This window comes from Scyliorhinus torazame, chromosome 16, assembly GCF_047496885.1.
Source record: "Scyliorhinus torazame isolate Kashiwa2021f chromosome 16, sScyTor2.1, whole genome shotgun sequence".
In the NCBI taxonomy this organism is placed as follows: Eukaryota; Metazoa; Chordata; class Chondrichthyes; order Carcharhiniformes; family Scyliorhinidae; genus Scyliorhinus; species Scyliorhinus torazame.
In genome coordinates this window covers 200227773-200246604 of record NC_092722.1, presented here as the reverse complement: position 1 = coordinate 200246604, position 18832 = coordinate 200227773, and the positions used below count along the sequence as shown (strand labels likewise).

The 18832-nt window shown below is 46.0% G+C and overlaps 1 protein-coding gene across 4 annotated transcripts in view; it reads right to left on the bottom strand.

The window, feature by feature from the left end:
- sh3pxd2aa (SH3 and PX domains 2Aa) overlaps positions 1-18832 on the bottom strand; it is a 395200-nt gene that overhangs the window by 163832 nt on the left and 212536 nt on the right. For all 4 annotated transcript variants that reach the window (XM_072479783.1, XM_072479782.1, XM_072479785.1 and 1 more), the window contains exon 6: positions 16674-16702. In XM_072479783.1, the coding sequence (XP_072335884.1) occupies positions 16674-16702 (29 nt within the window). The remainder of the gene's footprint in view (positions 1-16673; positions 16703-18832) is intronic.

Here is an 18832-nt window from a genome sequence, read left to right as displayed (position 1 = left end):
TGTAAGCCTACTTGTGACAATAACGATTATTGTTATTATTATTAGCCCAAGGTGTGAGATTTTTTTTTAATTTGTTCATGGGACATGGGCATCGCAGGATGGGCCAGCATTTATTGTCCATCCCTAATTGCCCTTGAGGGGGAAGTTAATGGTCAGCCACCTTGCTGTGGGTCTGGAGTCACATATAGGCCAGACCAGGTAAGGACAGCAGATCTCCTTTTAGCAGATTCCACTAAAAGGCATTAGTGACCCAGACGGGGGTTTATTGCAATCAACAATAGTTTCATGGTCACCATTAGAATTCCACCATTTGTCATTGTGGTATTTGAACCTGGGTCCCCCGAGCATTACTCTGGGTCTCTGGATTACCAATCCAGTGACAATATCATGATGCACCACCTCCCCTCCATAAGCAAAGTTCATTTTTAAATAAACAAAAAATAAGAAAATTTGAGTTATGTAGTTTAGAAATTCTTTCATGTCTTAGGGACATGTCAAAGAGCATAATGCCATTAGAAGCATTGCATAAAAGGCTCCGTGGGCTGATTTATGGGATGAAGTGTTGTCTTATGAGAGAAGGTTAGAGAAGTTGGGCCTGTTTCCATTGGAGTTTAGGAGAGATGATCTTATTGAAACGCATAAAATCATGAGGGAAGTTAACAGGATGGATGCTGAAAGGATGCTTCACCTTTGTGAAAACTAGAACTTGGGGACACAGTTTTAAAATAACCGATCTCCCATTTATGACGGAGAATTTTTCTCTCTGAGGGTAGTTAGCCTGCGGAGATTGCTTCCTCAGAGAGCAGTGGAGGCTGGGTCATTGAAAATGTTTAAGGTTGAGTTGGACAGATTCTTGACTGACAAGGGACTCAAACCCAATTGTCCACTTCTGCTCCTAATTCATATGCTCGTATGTAAAGGTCAATTAGGTGCTTTTGAAGTGCTGTCCCTGGTGCAACAGAAGAAACACTGCAGCCTTTCTATTTACAAACTCCCACAATAGTAGTTAGATAAATGACCAAACCATCTGTTTCAGGCAACATCTGTGAAGAGAGAAACAGCTGATGCTTCACATTGATTAACTTTCATCAGAACTGGGAAAAGTGAAAGGGGGGGGGTGGGAAAATGAACAAAAGAGAAAGTCTCTGATATGGTGGAGGGCAGGAGAGATTCAATGAGAAAAGAATTGTTGGTGCAAGGCCAAAGGGAAAGGTAATGAGACGAATGCCATGATGAGGAACAGCTGCTGATCGAAGGGACAGACAAAAGAAAAACGAGACTAAAACCAAAACCGGCAGAGAAAAAGGAAAATTAATGGGCAGAAATTACAATCTGAAATTTGAGGATTTTTAAACCAGGTATGGCAACAAGGTTGAAGGGATGCAGCTTGCTATTAAAGAACTATGTTACCGCTAACTGAAAAGTGGACTAATTGTTCACATCAAAACTGTAGAGATAATGAACATCATAGTTGCCTTTGGTGCTAAAATGTTGGAGCTCCTGCTGTGGAAGGTGCACCAAAGAAACTTGGCAGTGTATGTGAATGTCAGGCACACTCCATGTAGCCTGAGCAGCAATGTCACTGACCAAGTGGATGGAGTCATCCCACGCTCTCATATTTGTCTGCTAATGAGGAAAAGATTTGTTGGCACCGGAACTAGGTGAAAAGGTAAAAGTTAGTGTGTTTTTCACTTTTGCACACATTGTTTATTGAACACAACAAATAGGTTAAAGTCTAACAGATTTGTTTTGAATCACTAGCTTTCGGAGCACTGCTCCTTCCTCAGGTGAATGAAGAGGTGGGTTCCAGAAACATATATATAGGCAAGTCAAAGATGCAAGACGATACTTTGAATGCAAGTCTTTGCAGGTAATTAAGTCTACAGGTCCAGAAGGAGCAACTAGAGAGAGGGATAATCACAGGTTAGGAAGAGGTGTGAATTGCCTCAAGCCAGGACAGTTGGTAGGATTTCGCAAGCCCAGGCCAGATGGTGGGGGGTGAATAAAATGCGACATGAATCCAAGATCCCGGTTGAGGCCATACTCATGTGTGCGGAACTTAGCTATAAGTTTCTGCTCGGCGATTCTACGCTGTCACGCGTCCTGAGGGCTGCCTTGGAGAACGCTTACCCGGAGATCAGAGGCTGAATGCCCTTGATTGCTGAAGTGTTCCCCGACTGGAAGGGAACATTCCTGCCTGGAGCTTGTCACGCGATGTCCTGGCTTGAGACAATTCACACCTCTTTGACCTGTGATTATCCCTCTCTCCAGTTGCTCCGTCTGGGCCTGTAGACTTAATTATCTGCAAAGACTTGCATTCAAAGTATCGTCTTGCATCTTTGACTTTGTCTATATATATGTTTCTGGAACCCACCTCTTCATTCACCTGAGGAAGGAGCAGTGCTCCAAAAACTAGTGATTCGAAATAAACCTGTTGGACTTTAACCTGGTGTTGTAAGACTTCTTACTGTGCCCTCCCCAGTCCAATGCCGGCATCTCCACATCACAACAAATAGGAGCAGGGGTAGGCCAAATGTCCCCCAATGATCTGCCATTCAGTAAGATCAAGGCCAATCTTCAAATGCAACTCCACTTTCCTTCCTATCCTGAGATCTCGTTGGTTCTCTTATCAGGGCTCCAGGGTGCTGCCTTTGTGAGAATGGATGATTTTGGGGGATTATTGTGTGATTCCGTAAAGAAGATTGTGTGTGTGTATCTGTGTGTGTGTGTGTATCTAGAAGTAGGTTGCATAGAAGTTTGAGATACAAAAGCATAGAGTTAGACGTGTGCACTTGCAATGAGATATTATAATGAGATATTATGATGGGTGAGGTACAAGTAAATAGATTGGATCTAACATTTATATTTTTAGATAAATTGAGAGTTTGTTTGACTATCAAAGGGAAGTATGAGGTAACAATAAACATCTTGCAAGTTACAGGAGTTCCTGGGTAAACAGAACAGGATATATTACATTTTATTGTCCCAAAACCAGAGACAAAATAGAAACATGAATCATTTGGAAGGATTTGAGTTTCAAGGAGGTGTGAGAACATGGGAACCTGAAACGAAAGCGGGGAAAGGGTATTTTAGAGTTACAGTGGAAATCCTAGTTTTGGTTGTGTGGGGAAGATCTCCTGAAAACAGCTCTTGGCTGGGAGAAAGTGAAGTCTGAAGAATCAACCATCCTGTCAAGCCAGAAAGTCAGGCTGCAAAAAACAGTCTTGTTTCTGGAGCTTTCTTGGATTTCCACAGCAGAGTGGAAGCTTGTTTGAAAGGTCAAGCGGAATCATGCCTCTCAAAGTGACAGCAGCTTTGCCTTTGGTAATATTACTGGATTTCTGTCGTTGAAAATCTCTAAGGGAGTATGTAAAAGCAAAATACTGCAAATCTGAAATTAAATCAGTAAATGCAATAAATGCAGCAGGTCAGATCCAGTATTTTCTGTTTTTATACCTAGAAGGGAGTCTTTTGGGGGAAATGCTTTGGAAGACTAATTTTAACTGTAGTATAACTATAATATTGTGTGTTTGTGGGGTTTTTTCTTAATGAATCTTTTACTTTTAATTTTAAAATCCCCAAAGTGTTTCTGAACATCTTGCTGCTGAAATTTATACTTTTCTTCTCGCTTTCAGAATACCAAAAAAAGGGTCTGGCCCGTAAACCATGTTTCCCTCTGGGATCTGCTTTACTCGACGATTAACATCTGCTGTGGTCACAACTACTCCCTGGCTATAGGATCTCACAGACAGGCTGCAGGGCATCCTTGTGCGGAAAGGTAAACAGTCAGAAGTCATCCCCCACATTGGTCCCAACAACATAGGCAGGAAGAGGGGTGAGATGCTGAAAGCAGATTTTCGGGACATGCAGGACCTCAAGAGGAGTAATCTCAGGATCGTTCCCAGTGCCAAGTACTAACGAGTCTACAAATAGGAGTGGAGCAATTGGAGAATTGATGTAGGAGGAAGGGCATCACATGTGTGAGGCACTGCAATCATTTCTAGGGCAGCTGGGATCTGTACAAGCTGGATTGGTTACACTTTAACAGGATCAGGACTAAAATCCTGGTAGGGCGTTTGCTAGTACTGTTGTGGAGGGTTTCAATTAGCTTATCAGTGAAATGGGAACCTAAGTGGTAGTTTAAATTAGAAGGAAATAAAGCTGGACCAGGAGGTAGAAAAGTAACAGGTGAAATTAGAAGGCAGACAAAACGAAGGCAAGCATCAACTAAACTCAGAAGGTGGAATAATGTAAAAAAGACAAAGTTAAAACTCTACCTGAATGCACGCAACATTTGCAACAAAGTAGATAATTTACAAAACACAAAGAAAAGCAAGTGGGTATGATCTAATTGCCATTACGGAAACATGGTTGCAGGGTGACCAAGACTGGAAACTGAATATTCAAGAATATCCAAAATTTAGGAAGAACAGGGAAAAGGAAGAGGAGGTGGTGTCGAGTTGATTACAAGGGATAGGATTAGTACATTAGTACGGGAGGATCTTAGAGCAGAACAAAATATGGAAAATGTGGAGTTTAGAAGCAGCAAACATTTGTAGGCAGAAATGGTACTAATATGCAGGGTATTAATCAGGAGATTAGAGAAACATGTCATATGGGTAATAGATTAATAATGGGCGACTTCAAACTGCATATAGATTGGGTAAGCAGTAATGTTGTGGATGAGTTTCTGGAGTGTGTTAGGAATGGTTTTCTAGAGCAGTGTGTTGAGGAACTGACCAGATTATTTTAGATCTAACATTATGTAATGAAAAGGGGCTAATTAAAAATCCTGTTGCAAAAGAACCTGTGGGGCCGAGAGACCATAATATGATAGAATTTTACAGTGTGATTGGAAGTGAGGGAGTTCAATCTGAAGCCATGGTGTTAAATTTGAATAAAAGAAATTATGAAGGTATGAGAGGCAAATTGGCTGAGATGGATTCGGATAAGACATTAAAAGGTATGACTGTACATAGGTAATGGATAGTCTTTAAAAAATTATTACTTGGTTTAAGCAACTTTATATTTCTTAAAGGCACAAAAACCCAAAACGTCATCAACCGTGGCTAACAAAGGAAGTTAAGGATTGAACAAAATTTAAAGAAACCTCCACGACAGCATTAGCAAACTCCCTGCGAGGATATTAGTCCTGATCCTGTTAAAGTGTCCAGCTTGTGCAGGTTCTACCTGCCCTAGAAACAGTCCCATCTGGCCTATAAAGCTGCCAGAAATAATGGTAAACATCAGGATTGGGAGGATTTAAAAATACAGAAAAGGAGGCCAAGAAACTGATAAAGAAAAAGAGAATAGAATATGAATGTAAAACCAAAAAAACATGAAATCAGACTGCTTCTATAGTTACGCAAAAAGGAAACTTTTGGCCAAGTTAATGTGGGTGCATTACAGGCAAATTCAGGAGAGGTTATAATGGGGAATAGAGAAATGGCAGAGAAATTAATAGGACTGAAGGTTGATATGTCCCTGGGACATAATAGAACATAGAACATAGAACAATACAGCGCAGTACAGGCCCTTCGGCCCACGATGTTGCACCGAAACAAAAGCCATCTAACCTACACTATGCCATTATCATCCATATGTTTATCCAATAAACTTTTAAATGCCCTCAATGTTGGCGAGTTCACTACTGTAGCAGGTAGGGCATTCCACGGCCTCACTACTCTTTGCGTAAAGAACCTACCTCTGACCTCTGTCCTATATCTATTACCCCTCAGTTTAAAGTTATGTCCCCTCGTGCCAGCCATATCCATCCGCGGGAGAAGGCTCTCACTGTCCACCCTATCCAACCCCCTGATCATTTTGTATGCCTCTATTAAGTCTCCTCTTAACCTTCTTCTCTCCAACGAAAACAACCTCAAGTCCATCAGCCTTTCCTCATAAGATTTTCCCTCCATACCAGGCAACATCCTGGTAAATCTCCTCTGCACCCGCTCCAAAGCCTCCACGTCCTTCCTATAATGCGGTGACCAGAACTGTACGCAATACTCCAAATGCGGCCGTACCAGAGTTCTGTACAGCTGCAACATGACCTCCCGACTCCGGAACTCAATCCCTCTACCAATAAAGGCCAACACTCCATCGGCCTTCTTCACAACCCTATCAACCTGGGTGGCAACTTTCAGGGATCTATGTACATGGACACCTAGATCCCTCTGCTCATCCACACTTTCAAGAACTTTACCATTAGCCAAATATTCCGCATTCCTGTTATTCCTTCCAAAGTGAATCACCTCACACTTCTCTACATTAAACTCCATTTGCCACCTCTCGGCCCAGCTCTGCAGCTTATCTATATCCCTCTGTAACCTGCTACATCCTTCCACACTATCGACAACACCACCGACTTTAGTATCGTCTGCAAATTTACTCACCCACCCTTCTGCGCCTTCCTCTAGGTCATTGATAAAAATGACAAACAGCAACGGCCCCAGAACAGATCCTTGTGGTACTCCACTTGTGACTGTACTCCATTCTGAACATTTCCCATCAACCACCACCCTCTGTCTTCTTTCAGCTAGCCAATTTCTGATCCACATCTCTAAATCACCCTCAATCCCCAGCCTCCGTATTTTTTGCAATAGCCTACCGTGGGGAACCTTATCAAACGCTTTGCTGAAATCCATATACACCACATCAACTGCTCTACCCTCGTCTACCTGTTCAGTCACCTTCTCAAAGAACTCAATAAGGTTTGTGAGGCATGACCTACCCTTCACAAAGCCATGCTGACTATCCCTGATCATATTATTCCTATCTAGATGATTATAAATCTTGTCTCTTATAATCCCCTCCAAGACTTTACCCACTACAGACGTGAGGCTCACCGGCCTATAGTTGCCGGGGTTGTCTCTGCTCCCCTTTTTGAACAAAGGGACCACATTTGCTGTCCTCCAGTCCTCTGGCACTATTCCTGTAGCCAATGATGACATAAAAATCAAAGCCAAAGGTCCAGCAATCTCTTCCCTGGCCTCCCATAGAATCCTAGGATAAATCCCATCAGGTCCCGGGGACTTATCTATTTTCAGCCTGTCCAGAATTGCCAACACCTCTTCCCTACGTACCTCAATGCCATCTATTCTATTAGCCTGGGGCTCAGCATTCTCCTCCACAACATTATCTTTTTCCTGAGTGAATACTGACGAAAAATATTCATTTAGTATCTCGCCTATCTCTTCAGACTCCACACACAATTTCCCATCCCTGTCCTTGACTGGTCCTACTCTTTCCCTAGTCATTCGCTTATTCCTGACATACCTATAGAAAGCTTTTGGGTTTTCCTTGATCCTTCCTGCCAAATACTTCTCATGTCCCCTCCTTGCTCGTCTTAGCTCTCTCTTTAGATCCTTCCTCGCTACCTTGTAACTATCCATCGCCCCAACCGAAACTTCACACTTCATCTTCACATAGGCCTCCTTCAACATAATGTTCAACATCCCAGAGTGTTTTATAAATATTTGGATGGAGTGCAGAAGGAGGCTATTCGGCTCATCGAGTCTGCACCGACCCTCTGAAAGAGCACCCTACCTAGGCCGAGTCCCCTGTCCTATTCCCGCGCACTGATCATGGCCAATCCACCTAACCTTCGCATCTTTGTGGGAGGGAACCGGAGCATCCGGATGAAACCCAGGCAGACACTGGGAGATGGTGTAAACTCTAGACAGACAGTCACCCAAGGCCAAAATCAAACCCAGTTCCCTGGCGCTGTGAGGTAGCAGTGCTAACCACTGTGCACCATGCCGTGGAAAGGGAGGTAAGCATAGGTGATCGTCTTACAAAATTCTATCGTAAGAAGTCTTACAACACCAGGTTAAAATCCAACAGGTTTGTTTCGAATCACTAGCTTTCGGAGCACTGCTCCTTCCTCAGGTGAATGATAATCACACTGTGATTATTCCTCTCTCCAGTTGCTCTGACTCGACCTGTAGACTTAATTACCTGCAAAGACTCGCATTCAAAGTATCGTATTGCATCTTTGACTTTGTCTATATAAATGTTTCTGGAACCCACCTCTTCATTCACCTGGTCAGACTATCCACATATTGAATGAGAAATTCTTCCTGAATACACTCAACAAATTTCTCTCCATCCAAACCTGTGGCTGACCCAGTCAATGTTGGAAAAGTTAAAGTCCCCAACTATTACCACCCTGTTTTTCCGGCAGCTATCTGTAATCTCCTCACTTATTTGCTCCTCAATATCCCGCTGACTATTTGGGGGTCTATAGTAAGTCCTATCAAAGTGATCTCACCCTTCTCATTTTTCAGTTCTACCCATATAGACTCAGTGGGCGAACGCTTGGGTATATCCTCTTTCTGTACTGCCGTGTTACTGTCCCTAATCAAAAACTCTCTCTTACCTCCTGGTCTATCTTTCCTATAGCATCTGTACCCCAGAACATTGAGCTGCCAGTCCTTCCCCTCCCTCAACCATGTTTCAGTAATAGCTATAATATCCCAGTCCCACGTACCATGAGTTGCATACTGGCGACGAGGGTAAAGTGGAGCTGTCGCAGCCACCGGGTGTTCTACCGCTGGAACACTTTGTTCAGGCCCACCAGGGCCTCCACTCCAGACGGGGAGATGTTGCACATCGGGAAACTTGACGAGTTCAACGCGAGTTCCGATGACTGGGCCCAATACTTAGAACAGGTGCAATATTCCTTTTGGTCGAACGGAATCGTTGGGGATGAAAGGTAGACCGTTACCAGCTGGTGGCAGTAGGGGGACCCACCCTGCGCTCATCGAGAACCTCACGCATCGGTTAGATCAGACTCCAAGCCTTTCACCACACTCTGTCCCTGGTCGAGGTGCACCTTAACCCACAGCCGCTAATAATGGCCCTCCGGTTCCATACGGCATCACAGGCTCGAGGAGAATCAAATGCCGACATTTTGGCACGTTTGCGGACGCTCGCCGCCACATGCGAGTTCAGAACTGCATTATCCAAATTCTTGCGGGGCTCGTTCGTCTGTGGACTCCGAGATGTCGATGTACAATGATGACTCCTTAACGGAGGTCGGCTTGACCCTCCAGAGGGTGGTGGATATCGTCATGGCCCGAGAGAGCGTGGAGCCCGGGGTCCAAGAGCTGCAGGGCCTGGCGGCCCTCAACCTCAGCCGCCGGAACAATCGCAGACCGACTGCTCCCGGACCCGGACAATGCCAGCTGCCGCAAAGTGAGAGCGACTACAGGGCTCAAGGCCGTCGTTACGGTGTGGACACTCCAGGGAGGATTCCCCCGAAACAGAACACCAAGAGGGCAGCTGCAGGCCACGGGCTGGGATCCGCAAACAGGATGTTGGTGAGATCACATCAGTATTGTGTCCAGTTTTGGTTTCCTTATTTCAGAGGAACATAGATTCTCTACAGTGCAAAAGGAGGCCATTCGGCCCATCGAGTCTGCACTGACCCTTGGAAAGAGCACTCTTAACTAGGCTCATGCCCCCACCCTATCCCTGTAACCCAGTAACCTCATCTAACCTTTTGGTCACTAAGGGCAATTTAGCATGGCCAATCCACCTAACGTGCACATCTTTGGACTGTGGGAGGAAACCAGAGCACCCGGAGGAAACCCACGCAGACACATAGATACATACATACATAGAAGATAGGGGCAGGAGGAAGCCTTTTGGCCCTTCGGGCCTGCTCTGCCATTCATCACGATCATGGCTGATCATCCAACTCAATAGCCTAATCCTGCTATCTCCCCAGTCTTTGATCCCATTCTCCCCAAGTGCTATATCCAGCCGTCTCTTGAATATATTCAAAGTTTTAGCATCAACTACTTCCTGTGGTAATAAATTCCACAGGCTCACCACTCTTTGTGTGAAGAAATGTCTCCTTATCTCTGTCCGAAATGGTTTACCCTGAATCCTCAGGCTGTGACCTCTGGGGCGAAATTCTCCCCCAACGGCGCGATGTCCGCCGACTGGCGCCAAAAATGGCGCCAATCAGACGGGCATCGCGCCGGCCCAAAGCTCCGCATCTTTGGCGGCCTAGCACCAACATTGAGGGGCTAGGCAGACGCCGGAGGGATTTCCGCCCCGCCAGCTAGCGGAAATGGCGTTTGTTGCCCCGCCAGCTAGAGCGGAAATGCGGCGCATGCGCGGGAGCGTCAGCGGCCGCTGAAAGTTTCCCGCGCATGCGCAGTGGGGAGAGTCTCTTCCGCCTCCGCCATGGTGGAGGCCGTGACGGAGGCGGAAGGGAAAGAGTGCCCCCACGGCACAGGCCCGCCTGCGGATCGGTGGGCCCCGATCGCGGGCCAGGCCACCGTGGGGGCACCCCCCGGGGTCAGATCGCCCCGCCCCCCCCCCCCCCCCCCCCCCCAGGACCCCGGAGCCCGCCCACGCCGCCTGGTCCCGCCGGTAAATACCAGGTTTGATTTACGCCGGTGGGACAAGCAATTTCTGGGCGGGACTTCGGCCCATCCGGGCCGGAGAATTGAGCGGGGGGTCCCGCCAACCGGCGCGGCCCGATTCCCGCCCCCGCCCAATCTCCGGTACCGGAGACTTCGGCGGGGGCGGGGGCGGGATTCAAGGCGGCCAACGGCCATTCTCCGACCCGGCGGGGGGTCGGAGAATGACGCCCCGGTTCTGGACAAACCCATCATTGGTTACATCTTCCCTGCATCTACCCTGTCTAGTCTTGTTTGAATTTTATAAGTCTATAAGCCATGGGGAGAAAGTGCAAACTCCACAGTCACCAGAGGCCGGAATTGAACCCAGTACCCTGGCGATGTGAGGCATCAGTGCTAACCACTGTAGTTTTTTTTAAAATTCATTTACGGGATGTGGGCGTCGCTGGTTAGGCCACCATTTATTGCCCTTCCCTTGTTGCACTTCAGAAGGTGGTGAATTGCCTTCTTGAAACGCTGCAGTCCTTCAGGTGTAGGTACACCCACTGTGCTGTTAGGGTGGAGGTTCCAGGATTTTGTCCCAGTGACAGCGAAGGAACGGCGATATATTTCCCAGTCAGGGTGGTGAGTGACTTGGAGGGGAACCTCCAGATGGTGGAGTTCCCAGGTATCTGCTGCTCTTGACCTTCTAAATAGTGGAGGTCATGGGTTTGAAAGGTGCTGTCTAAGGAACCTTAGTGAGTTACTGCAGCGCATTCTGTAGATGGTACACACGGCTGCCACTGTTCATCGGTGGTGGAGGGTTTGAATGTTTGTGGAATGAGGAGCAATCAAGTGGGCTGCTTTGTCTTGGAGTTTCTTGAATGGTGTCGTACCTGCACTCATCCAGGCAAGTGGAGAGTATTCTATTACACTCCTGACTTGTGCCTTTTGGGGGGGGGGGGGCACAGTATTAATGTGGCTAGTCCAATTCAGTTTCTAATCAATGATGGGATGTTGATTGTGGGGGATTCAGCGATGGTAATGCCATTGAATGTCAAGGGGTAGTGGTTTGACCCTCTCTATTTAGATGGTCACTGCCTGGCACTTGTGTGGCGCAAAGGTAACTTGCCACTTGTCAGCCCGAACCTGGATATTGTCCATGTCTTGCTGCATTTGGACATGGACTGTTTCATTATCTGGGGAGTCTTGAATGGTGCCGAGCATTGTGCAGCCATCCGCAAACATCCCCACTTCTGACCTTACGACGGAAGGCAGGTCATTGATGAAGCAGTTGAAGATGGTTGGGCCGAGGACATTCACCTGAGGAACTCCTGCAGTGATGTCCTGGAGCTGAGACCACAACCATCTTCCTTTGTGCCGGGTATGACTCCAGTGAAGAGTTTTCCCCTGATTCCCATTGACTCCAGTTTCGATAGGGCTCCTTGACACCAAACTCGGTCAAATGCTCTGAGTTCTTTTGTCCATGTTTGAACCAAGACTGTAATGAAGACAGGTGGCGGAACCCAAACTTAGCGTCCATGAGCAGGTTATTGCTGAGTAAGTGCCGCTTGATAGCACTGTTGATGACTCCTTCCATCACTTGGCTGATGATGGACAGTAGACTGATAGGGCAGTAATCGGCTGGGTTGGATTTGTCCTGTTTCTTGTGTACAGGACACACCTGGCAATTTTCCACATTGCCGGGTAGATGCCAGTGTTGTAGCTGCACTGGAACAGCTTGGCTAGGGGTGCGGCAAATTCTGGAGCACAAGTCTTCAGTACTATTGCCGGAATATTGTCAGGACCCATAGCCTTTGCAGTATCCAGTGCCTTCAGCCATTTCTTGATATCACGTGGAGTGAATCATAGTGGATGATGACTGACACCTGTGATGCTGGGACCTCCGGAGGAGACCGAGACGGATCATCCATTCGGCACTTCTGGCTGAAGATTGTTGTGAATGACTCAACCTTGTCTTTTGCACAGATGTGCTGGACTCCTCCATTACTGAGCATGGGGATATTTGTGGACCCTCCTCCTCCAGTGAGTTGTTTAATTGTCCACCACCATTCACGGCTGGATGTGGCAGGGCTGCAGAGCTTAGATCTGATGCGTTCATTGTGGAATCACTTAGCACTATCTGTTACTTGCTGCTTATGTTGTTTGGCACACAAGTAGTCCTGTGTTGTAGCTTCATCAGGTTGTCACCTCATTTTTCGATATGTTCTTCATTGAACCAGGGTTGACCCCCTGGCTGGGGGGTAATGGGGGAGTGGGGGATATGCCGGGCCAGGAGGTTACAGATTGGGGTTGATACAATTCTGCTGCTGCTGATGGCCCACAGCGCCTCCTGGATGCCTAGTCTTCAGTTTCTAGATCTGTTTGAAGTATATCCCATTTAGCACGGTGGTAGTACCACACAACATGATGAAGGGTATATTTAATGTGAAGACAGGACAGGAATTAACAGGACTGTGTGGTGGTCACTTCTACCGATACTGTCATACGATAATAATAATAATTGCTTATTGTCACAAGTAGGCTTCAATGAAGTTACGGTGAAAAGCCCCTAGTCGCCACATTCCGGTGCCTGTTTGGGGAGGCCGGTACGGGAATTGAACCCGCACTGCTGCCTTGTTCTGCATTGCAAGCCAGCTATTTAGCACACTGTGCTAAACCAGTCCCTCATAAACTAGTCTCACAAACTAGTCTCTGAGACAGCTCTCCCAACTTTGGCACAGGCCCCCAGATGTTAGTAAGGAGGAATTTACAGGGTCGGCAGGGCTGGGTTTGCCGTGGTCGTTTCCGGTGCCTGAGTCGATGCCGGATCCGGTTTCATTCCTTTTTTGTGTTTTGTAGCGGTTATATGCAACTGAGAGGCTTGCTGTGTCGTTTCATGGGGCCATTCAAGAGTCAACCACATTGCTGTGGGTCTGGAGACCAGGTAAGGATGGGAAATTTCCATCCCGATAGGACATTAATGAAACAGATGGGTTTTTATGACAATCGACAATGGTTTCATTGTCATCATTCGAGTGATTTTCACAGTAACCTCATTGCAGTGTTCATGTAAGCCTACTTGTGACACTAATAAAGATTTTTAACATTATTAAGTGTTTTCCTAGATCACAGTTACATATGAAAACTGGACAAAAGGATATATCAAAAGGCAAGGAATTTACGATAGATCTCACGAACCATTCAGTTCACACATTGAAAGAATGGACTTTTTTTTCAGAGCCGATATTACTGTAGACATGAAAGAGGAAAGTGAAAAGCTCCAGACTCAGAATAAGACATTTCTTGAATAAAGAAAGCAATTTTTTTTCATAAAAATTGGTCCAGAGATAGAAGCGTAGCACCTAGAATGGTTACAGCACTGGAGGCCATTCGGCCCATCTTATCTACACCAGCCCGAGGATACCCATGTCCCCTTTCTCTTTTTCTCATTTTTAAAATAAATTTATAGTACCCAATTCATTTTTTCCAATTAAGGGACAATTTAGCATGGCCAATCCACCTACCCTGCACATCTTTGGGTTGTGGGGGCGAAACCTAGGCAAACACGGGGAGAATGTGCAAACTCCACACTGGACAGGGATGCAGGGCCAGGATCGAACCTGGAACCTCGGCGCCGTCAGGCAGCAGTACACTACACCACTACAGGCTAACCACTACACCACCGTGCTGCCGTTCAGGTAGGCTTTCTAATCCCACATTCCTGCACCCGGTCCATTGCCCTGTGGATTCGAGCATTTGAGGTGCAGATCCAGGTACTTTTTTAAAAGAGTTTGGAGTCTCTGCCACCACCCAAACTCGGGCAGCCAATTCCAGACTCCTACCAGCCTCTTGTGTAAAAACATTCTTCCCCATGTCCCCTCTACACCTTCTACCAATTACCCTGAATCTCTGTCCCCTGGTTCCAGAATTCTCCAAAAGGGAAACAATTTTATCCTGTCCATTCTATCTCTTCCCCTCATAAATTTGTACACTCCAGTAAGTCACCCCTCAGCCTTCTTTGTTCCAAGGAAAATAACCCCAGTCTATCCATCTCTCCTCATAGCCACACTTTTCCAGCCCTGGCAACTGTCTTATAAACCTCCCCTGCGCTCTCTCCAGAGCAATAACGTCCTTCCTTTAATGTGGCGACTGAAACTTCACACAATATTCCAGTTGTGGCCTTACCGGTATTTTATACAATTCTAACATTATATCCTTACTTTTATATTCTATAACTTTGCCAATGAAGGAGAACATTCCATATGCTTTTTTTACAATCTTGTCTACGTGGACTGCTGCCTTTAGGGACCTGTGTACTTGTACGCCAAGATCTCTCACTTCATCTTCCTCTCTTAGTATATTCCCATTTATTGCGACCTCCTGTCATGGGAGTGTCCCTTTAAGAAATGTTTTTGTCTTATCACATGGCTTCAGTGATGTCATTGTGTGTGTGGAGCTGGGCTGTGGCTCTGTGAGTTTTTACTTTCGTTTTTTTTTAGTTTTGGACTGGTTTTGAACTGCACAGGTTGAAAGAAGTGTTTCTGTCTATCTTCATTTTAAAAGCTGTTTCCAGACTACTTGGTAACTTAAAAGAGATAATTGCTTTGTGGAAGGAATTCAAACCTGCTATATGAAAAGGGGAACAGAGTATCACTAACAAGTAAGAATGCCGTGTGCTGGGCCACACCTTTGAAAAGGGTTTTTTGGTTTATGGGATCTTGTTATTGAATTGGAACAGTTAAAGGGGGAATTCATTACTGTAGCTGTGTGGGGTCTTTATGTTTGTGGTTGATAATAATTCTTACTGTGTGTGTTTATGAAGATGTTAAATAAATTCGTAGAATAAAGCTTGTTTTTTGATTAAAAGCGCCTGAGGCTTCTGTTGAATAACACCTGAAAGGCAGGCTCTTGTGCTCATCGTAACCAGAATCATAGAATTTACAGTGCAGAAGGAGGCCTTTCGGCCCATCGAGTCTGCACCAGCCCGTGGAAAGAGCACCCTACCCAAGACCACAACCTCCACCCTATCCCCATAACCCAGCAAACACACCCAACCTTTCTAACACACGGTGGGTGAATCTACATCACATGGACTGCAGCGGTTCAAGAAGACAGCTCACCACCACCTTCTCAGGGGCAATTGGCGATGGGCAATAAATGCTGACATAGCCATTGATGCCCACATCGCATACTGAACTTAAAAATAAAAACAACAGGAGAATCAACTTTATGCACAGAAATGGTTACACTTGCACACTTTATACCCCACAAGCTTTCAAACTCTCAGCTTGTCTGCTAGGTTTAGTATCGTGGAAGTGACAAAGTGTTCATCCAAGATAGGATGCACTGGAAACATTTCATACAGTGATCACTGTCGCAGTGTTACACAGAATTTCAAAGCTAGCTTTCCTAAATCGGAATGATAAATGTCATACGTAGCTTTCACAGATTGTGCTTCGTAATAAGAATAAAGGGATTAAGGGTTATGGTGTTCGGGCCAGAAAGAGGAGCTGAGTCCACAAAAGATCAGCCATGATCTCATTGAATGGCGGAGCAGGCTCGAGGGACCAGATGGCCTACTCCTGCTTCTAGTTCTTATGATCTTATGCAATATAGACAAAAGGAGTACCATGCAATCCCAACCAACCTTCATTAGTCCAATCTTAGCAACAAGCTTCCAAAGGAGCTGTTACACTTCTGGAGCAGTTTCTCACACAATTACATCGATGTAACGCTCAACTTTTGATCAGTTCTGGACAATGTGTAAGAATCAAGTAGCTAGCAATTTGATTCAACTGCACAGTTGTCATAAAGCTCCGGAAGAGAGAACTAATCTCGGCTTCACTTTGCAGGTTTCAGAGACGGAAGGGACTGGTTTAGCACAGTGGGCTAAACAGCTGGCTTATAATGCAGAACAAGGCCAGCAGCGCGGGTTCAATTCCCGTACCAGCCTCCCCAAACAGGCGCTGGAATGTGGCGACTAGGGGCTTTTCACAGTAACTTCATTGAAGCCTACTTGTGGCAATAAGCGATTATTTTTATTATGTGATGTTTATGTTTCAATTAATTTTAGGTCCATAAACACAATCAACTGAGTAGGAAAATAACTTTGCCAACTTTGTGTGTGCCTTTAAATCTGACTGCAGTCACCTGCTGGTGCTGCCACCTGTTTGGGGTCAGTGTCGGACTGGCACATGTCCTTTCTGAGACCATTCCTTTGGACATTCATCTTGAACATCATTACTTTTTAATGACAACATATAAGATTGATATATTCGCAGCATATGAAATTATAATTAGAAAAACAATGCTTACCCGATTTCTTCCTTATCCCTCCACATTCTCTGTAAAACAAACAGCAGCACAGAGACATGATTAGTGATGTGTCTGAAGGTGAAACCTGAGTGGGGAACTGCAGCTCCCCCCACTTTTTCACATTATTCATAATTCAGGAACAGGGCAAGACTGAGGGATGCTTGACTGCAGCACATTCAGACCCAGTAAGCAGGAGGAAAAGTAGCTCGACTGCTCCAACAGGGATTGCTGAATCACGTGATTTGATTTGAGATCATACCATCTACTACTTAAAGGGGTTTATGTTTTCTATATTCATTAAATGTCTAATTCCCCCAACAAATTACTAATAAATATTTTGTGGGCTTCAAACTGAGGTGAGTGTAAAAGTCAGTGTTAAAAGCCCGCAGCCTTTGGGACGTTGAATGAAATGATCTTATATTTGGGCTGCAGCAGACCCCAGCCTGGAAATCACTTGTAGATTCCACCCAGTGGGCAGCATCGGATGGATTCCGCTGCCATAAATGGCAACAGAATAAATAACCAGTTCTCCCTAACAACATGGGTTGAAATAAATGCATCTGAAAGTTCAGAGAAAATATCCAATGCATCAATTCAAATTCTAAATAATGGAACATATCATATTTTAACTATCTGCACTATTCTCTGGATAAATTGGTTAATTGTGATGCACTTGAACATGACTGTGCAACTACTGATAAGGAGAATGGGTCTCATTGTGCCAGGACCCGAAGCTGCCTGGTTCCAGAATTTTGTGTCCCAAAGCTAAAGTCTTGTTGTGGCATTGACCTCCGATTATCTGCTTGCTTCAGTCAGAAAGCAGCTCTCTGTTCCCAGTATTTGGTATACTAAAGAGACAGGGTTTTATTCAGTGTCGAAATATCAACATGAATGCTCAGGCAATCAACGTCATTAGATGGAGACACAAGTCTCCTCACAGAATACCACTCTCCTGCTGTGTGTGAGGTTGCTGAATAGTACGTACCACAATGGCACACTCTGACACTCCAGATCCTTACTTCCTTTCTTGTTAAAAAGAAGACACGTTGTCCCTCATTTAATAAACAACAATTTACAAAGAAAAATTGATTGTTAAAAACTAGGCTCATCCAAATATGTTTCAAACACAACTCATGGCACTGGATCACTGTAATCCAGTGAGAGTCACTACACCTGATTAAGGACATTAAAAAACATTACAAAATAGGTGTAGGAATCTCCCATTCAGTCCCTTGAGACGGCACTGCCATTCAGCAAGATCTGAACAGCCTTAACTCCACTTTCCAGTCTGGCCCTATAACTCTTCAATCCCTCGTCAATCACAAAGCTGCCAAACTCAGCCTTCAATATATTCAGTGATGATGTGGAGACGCCGGCGTTGGACTGGGGTGAGCACAGTAAGAAGTCTTACAACACCAGGTTAAAGTCCAACAGGTTTGTTTCGATGTCACTAGCTTTCGGAGCGCTGCTCCTTCCTCAGGTGAATGAAGAGGTATGCTCCAGAAACATGGGTCCTTGCCTGGACCCGATGAGCCCCATCCAGCTCCAGGGGCCTCAGGAAAGCTCCCACGCCCATCAGCGAATTGAGCATCGTGCTCATATATGCCCCGGCATCGGGCCCCTCCACTCCTTCAGCGAGACTCAGAATCCGAAGATTCTTCCTCCTCGACCTATTCTCCAGGTCCTCAAATTTTTCCGCCCACCTCTTGTGCAGCGCCTCGTGCGCCTCCACCTTCACCGCCAGGCCCAAGATCTCGTCCTCGTTCTCCAAAGCTTTTTGCCGCACCTCCCGGATCGCCGCCCCTTGGGCCTTCTGGGTCTCCACAAGCTTCTCAATCGCCGCCTTCTTTGGCGCCAGCATTTCTGTCCTCAGCTCCTCAAAGCAGCGTTTAGGAAACTCCTGCTGCTCCTGCGACCACTGCGCCCGCGCTGCTTGGTCTCCACCCGTCGTCATCTTGCTTTTTCTCCCTCGCACTTTTCGCTGCACCAGGATCACTTTTTTAACCGCTCCACTCCTGGTCCAATCCATATAATGTCGGGGGGGCCTTGCTGTCACCTTCCCACACTGGAAGCCGTCGAACAATTTGCCATTGGGGCCCCTCTGAAGAGCCCAAAAGTCCGTTCCCGGCGGGAGCTGCCGAACGTGCGACCCACCTGGC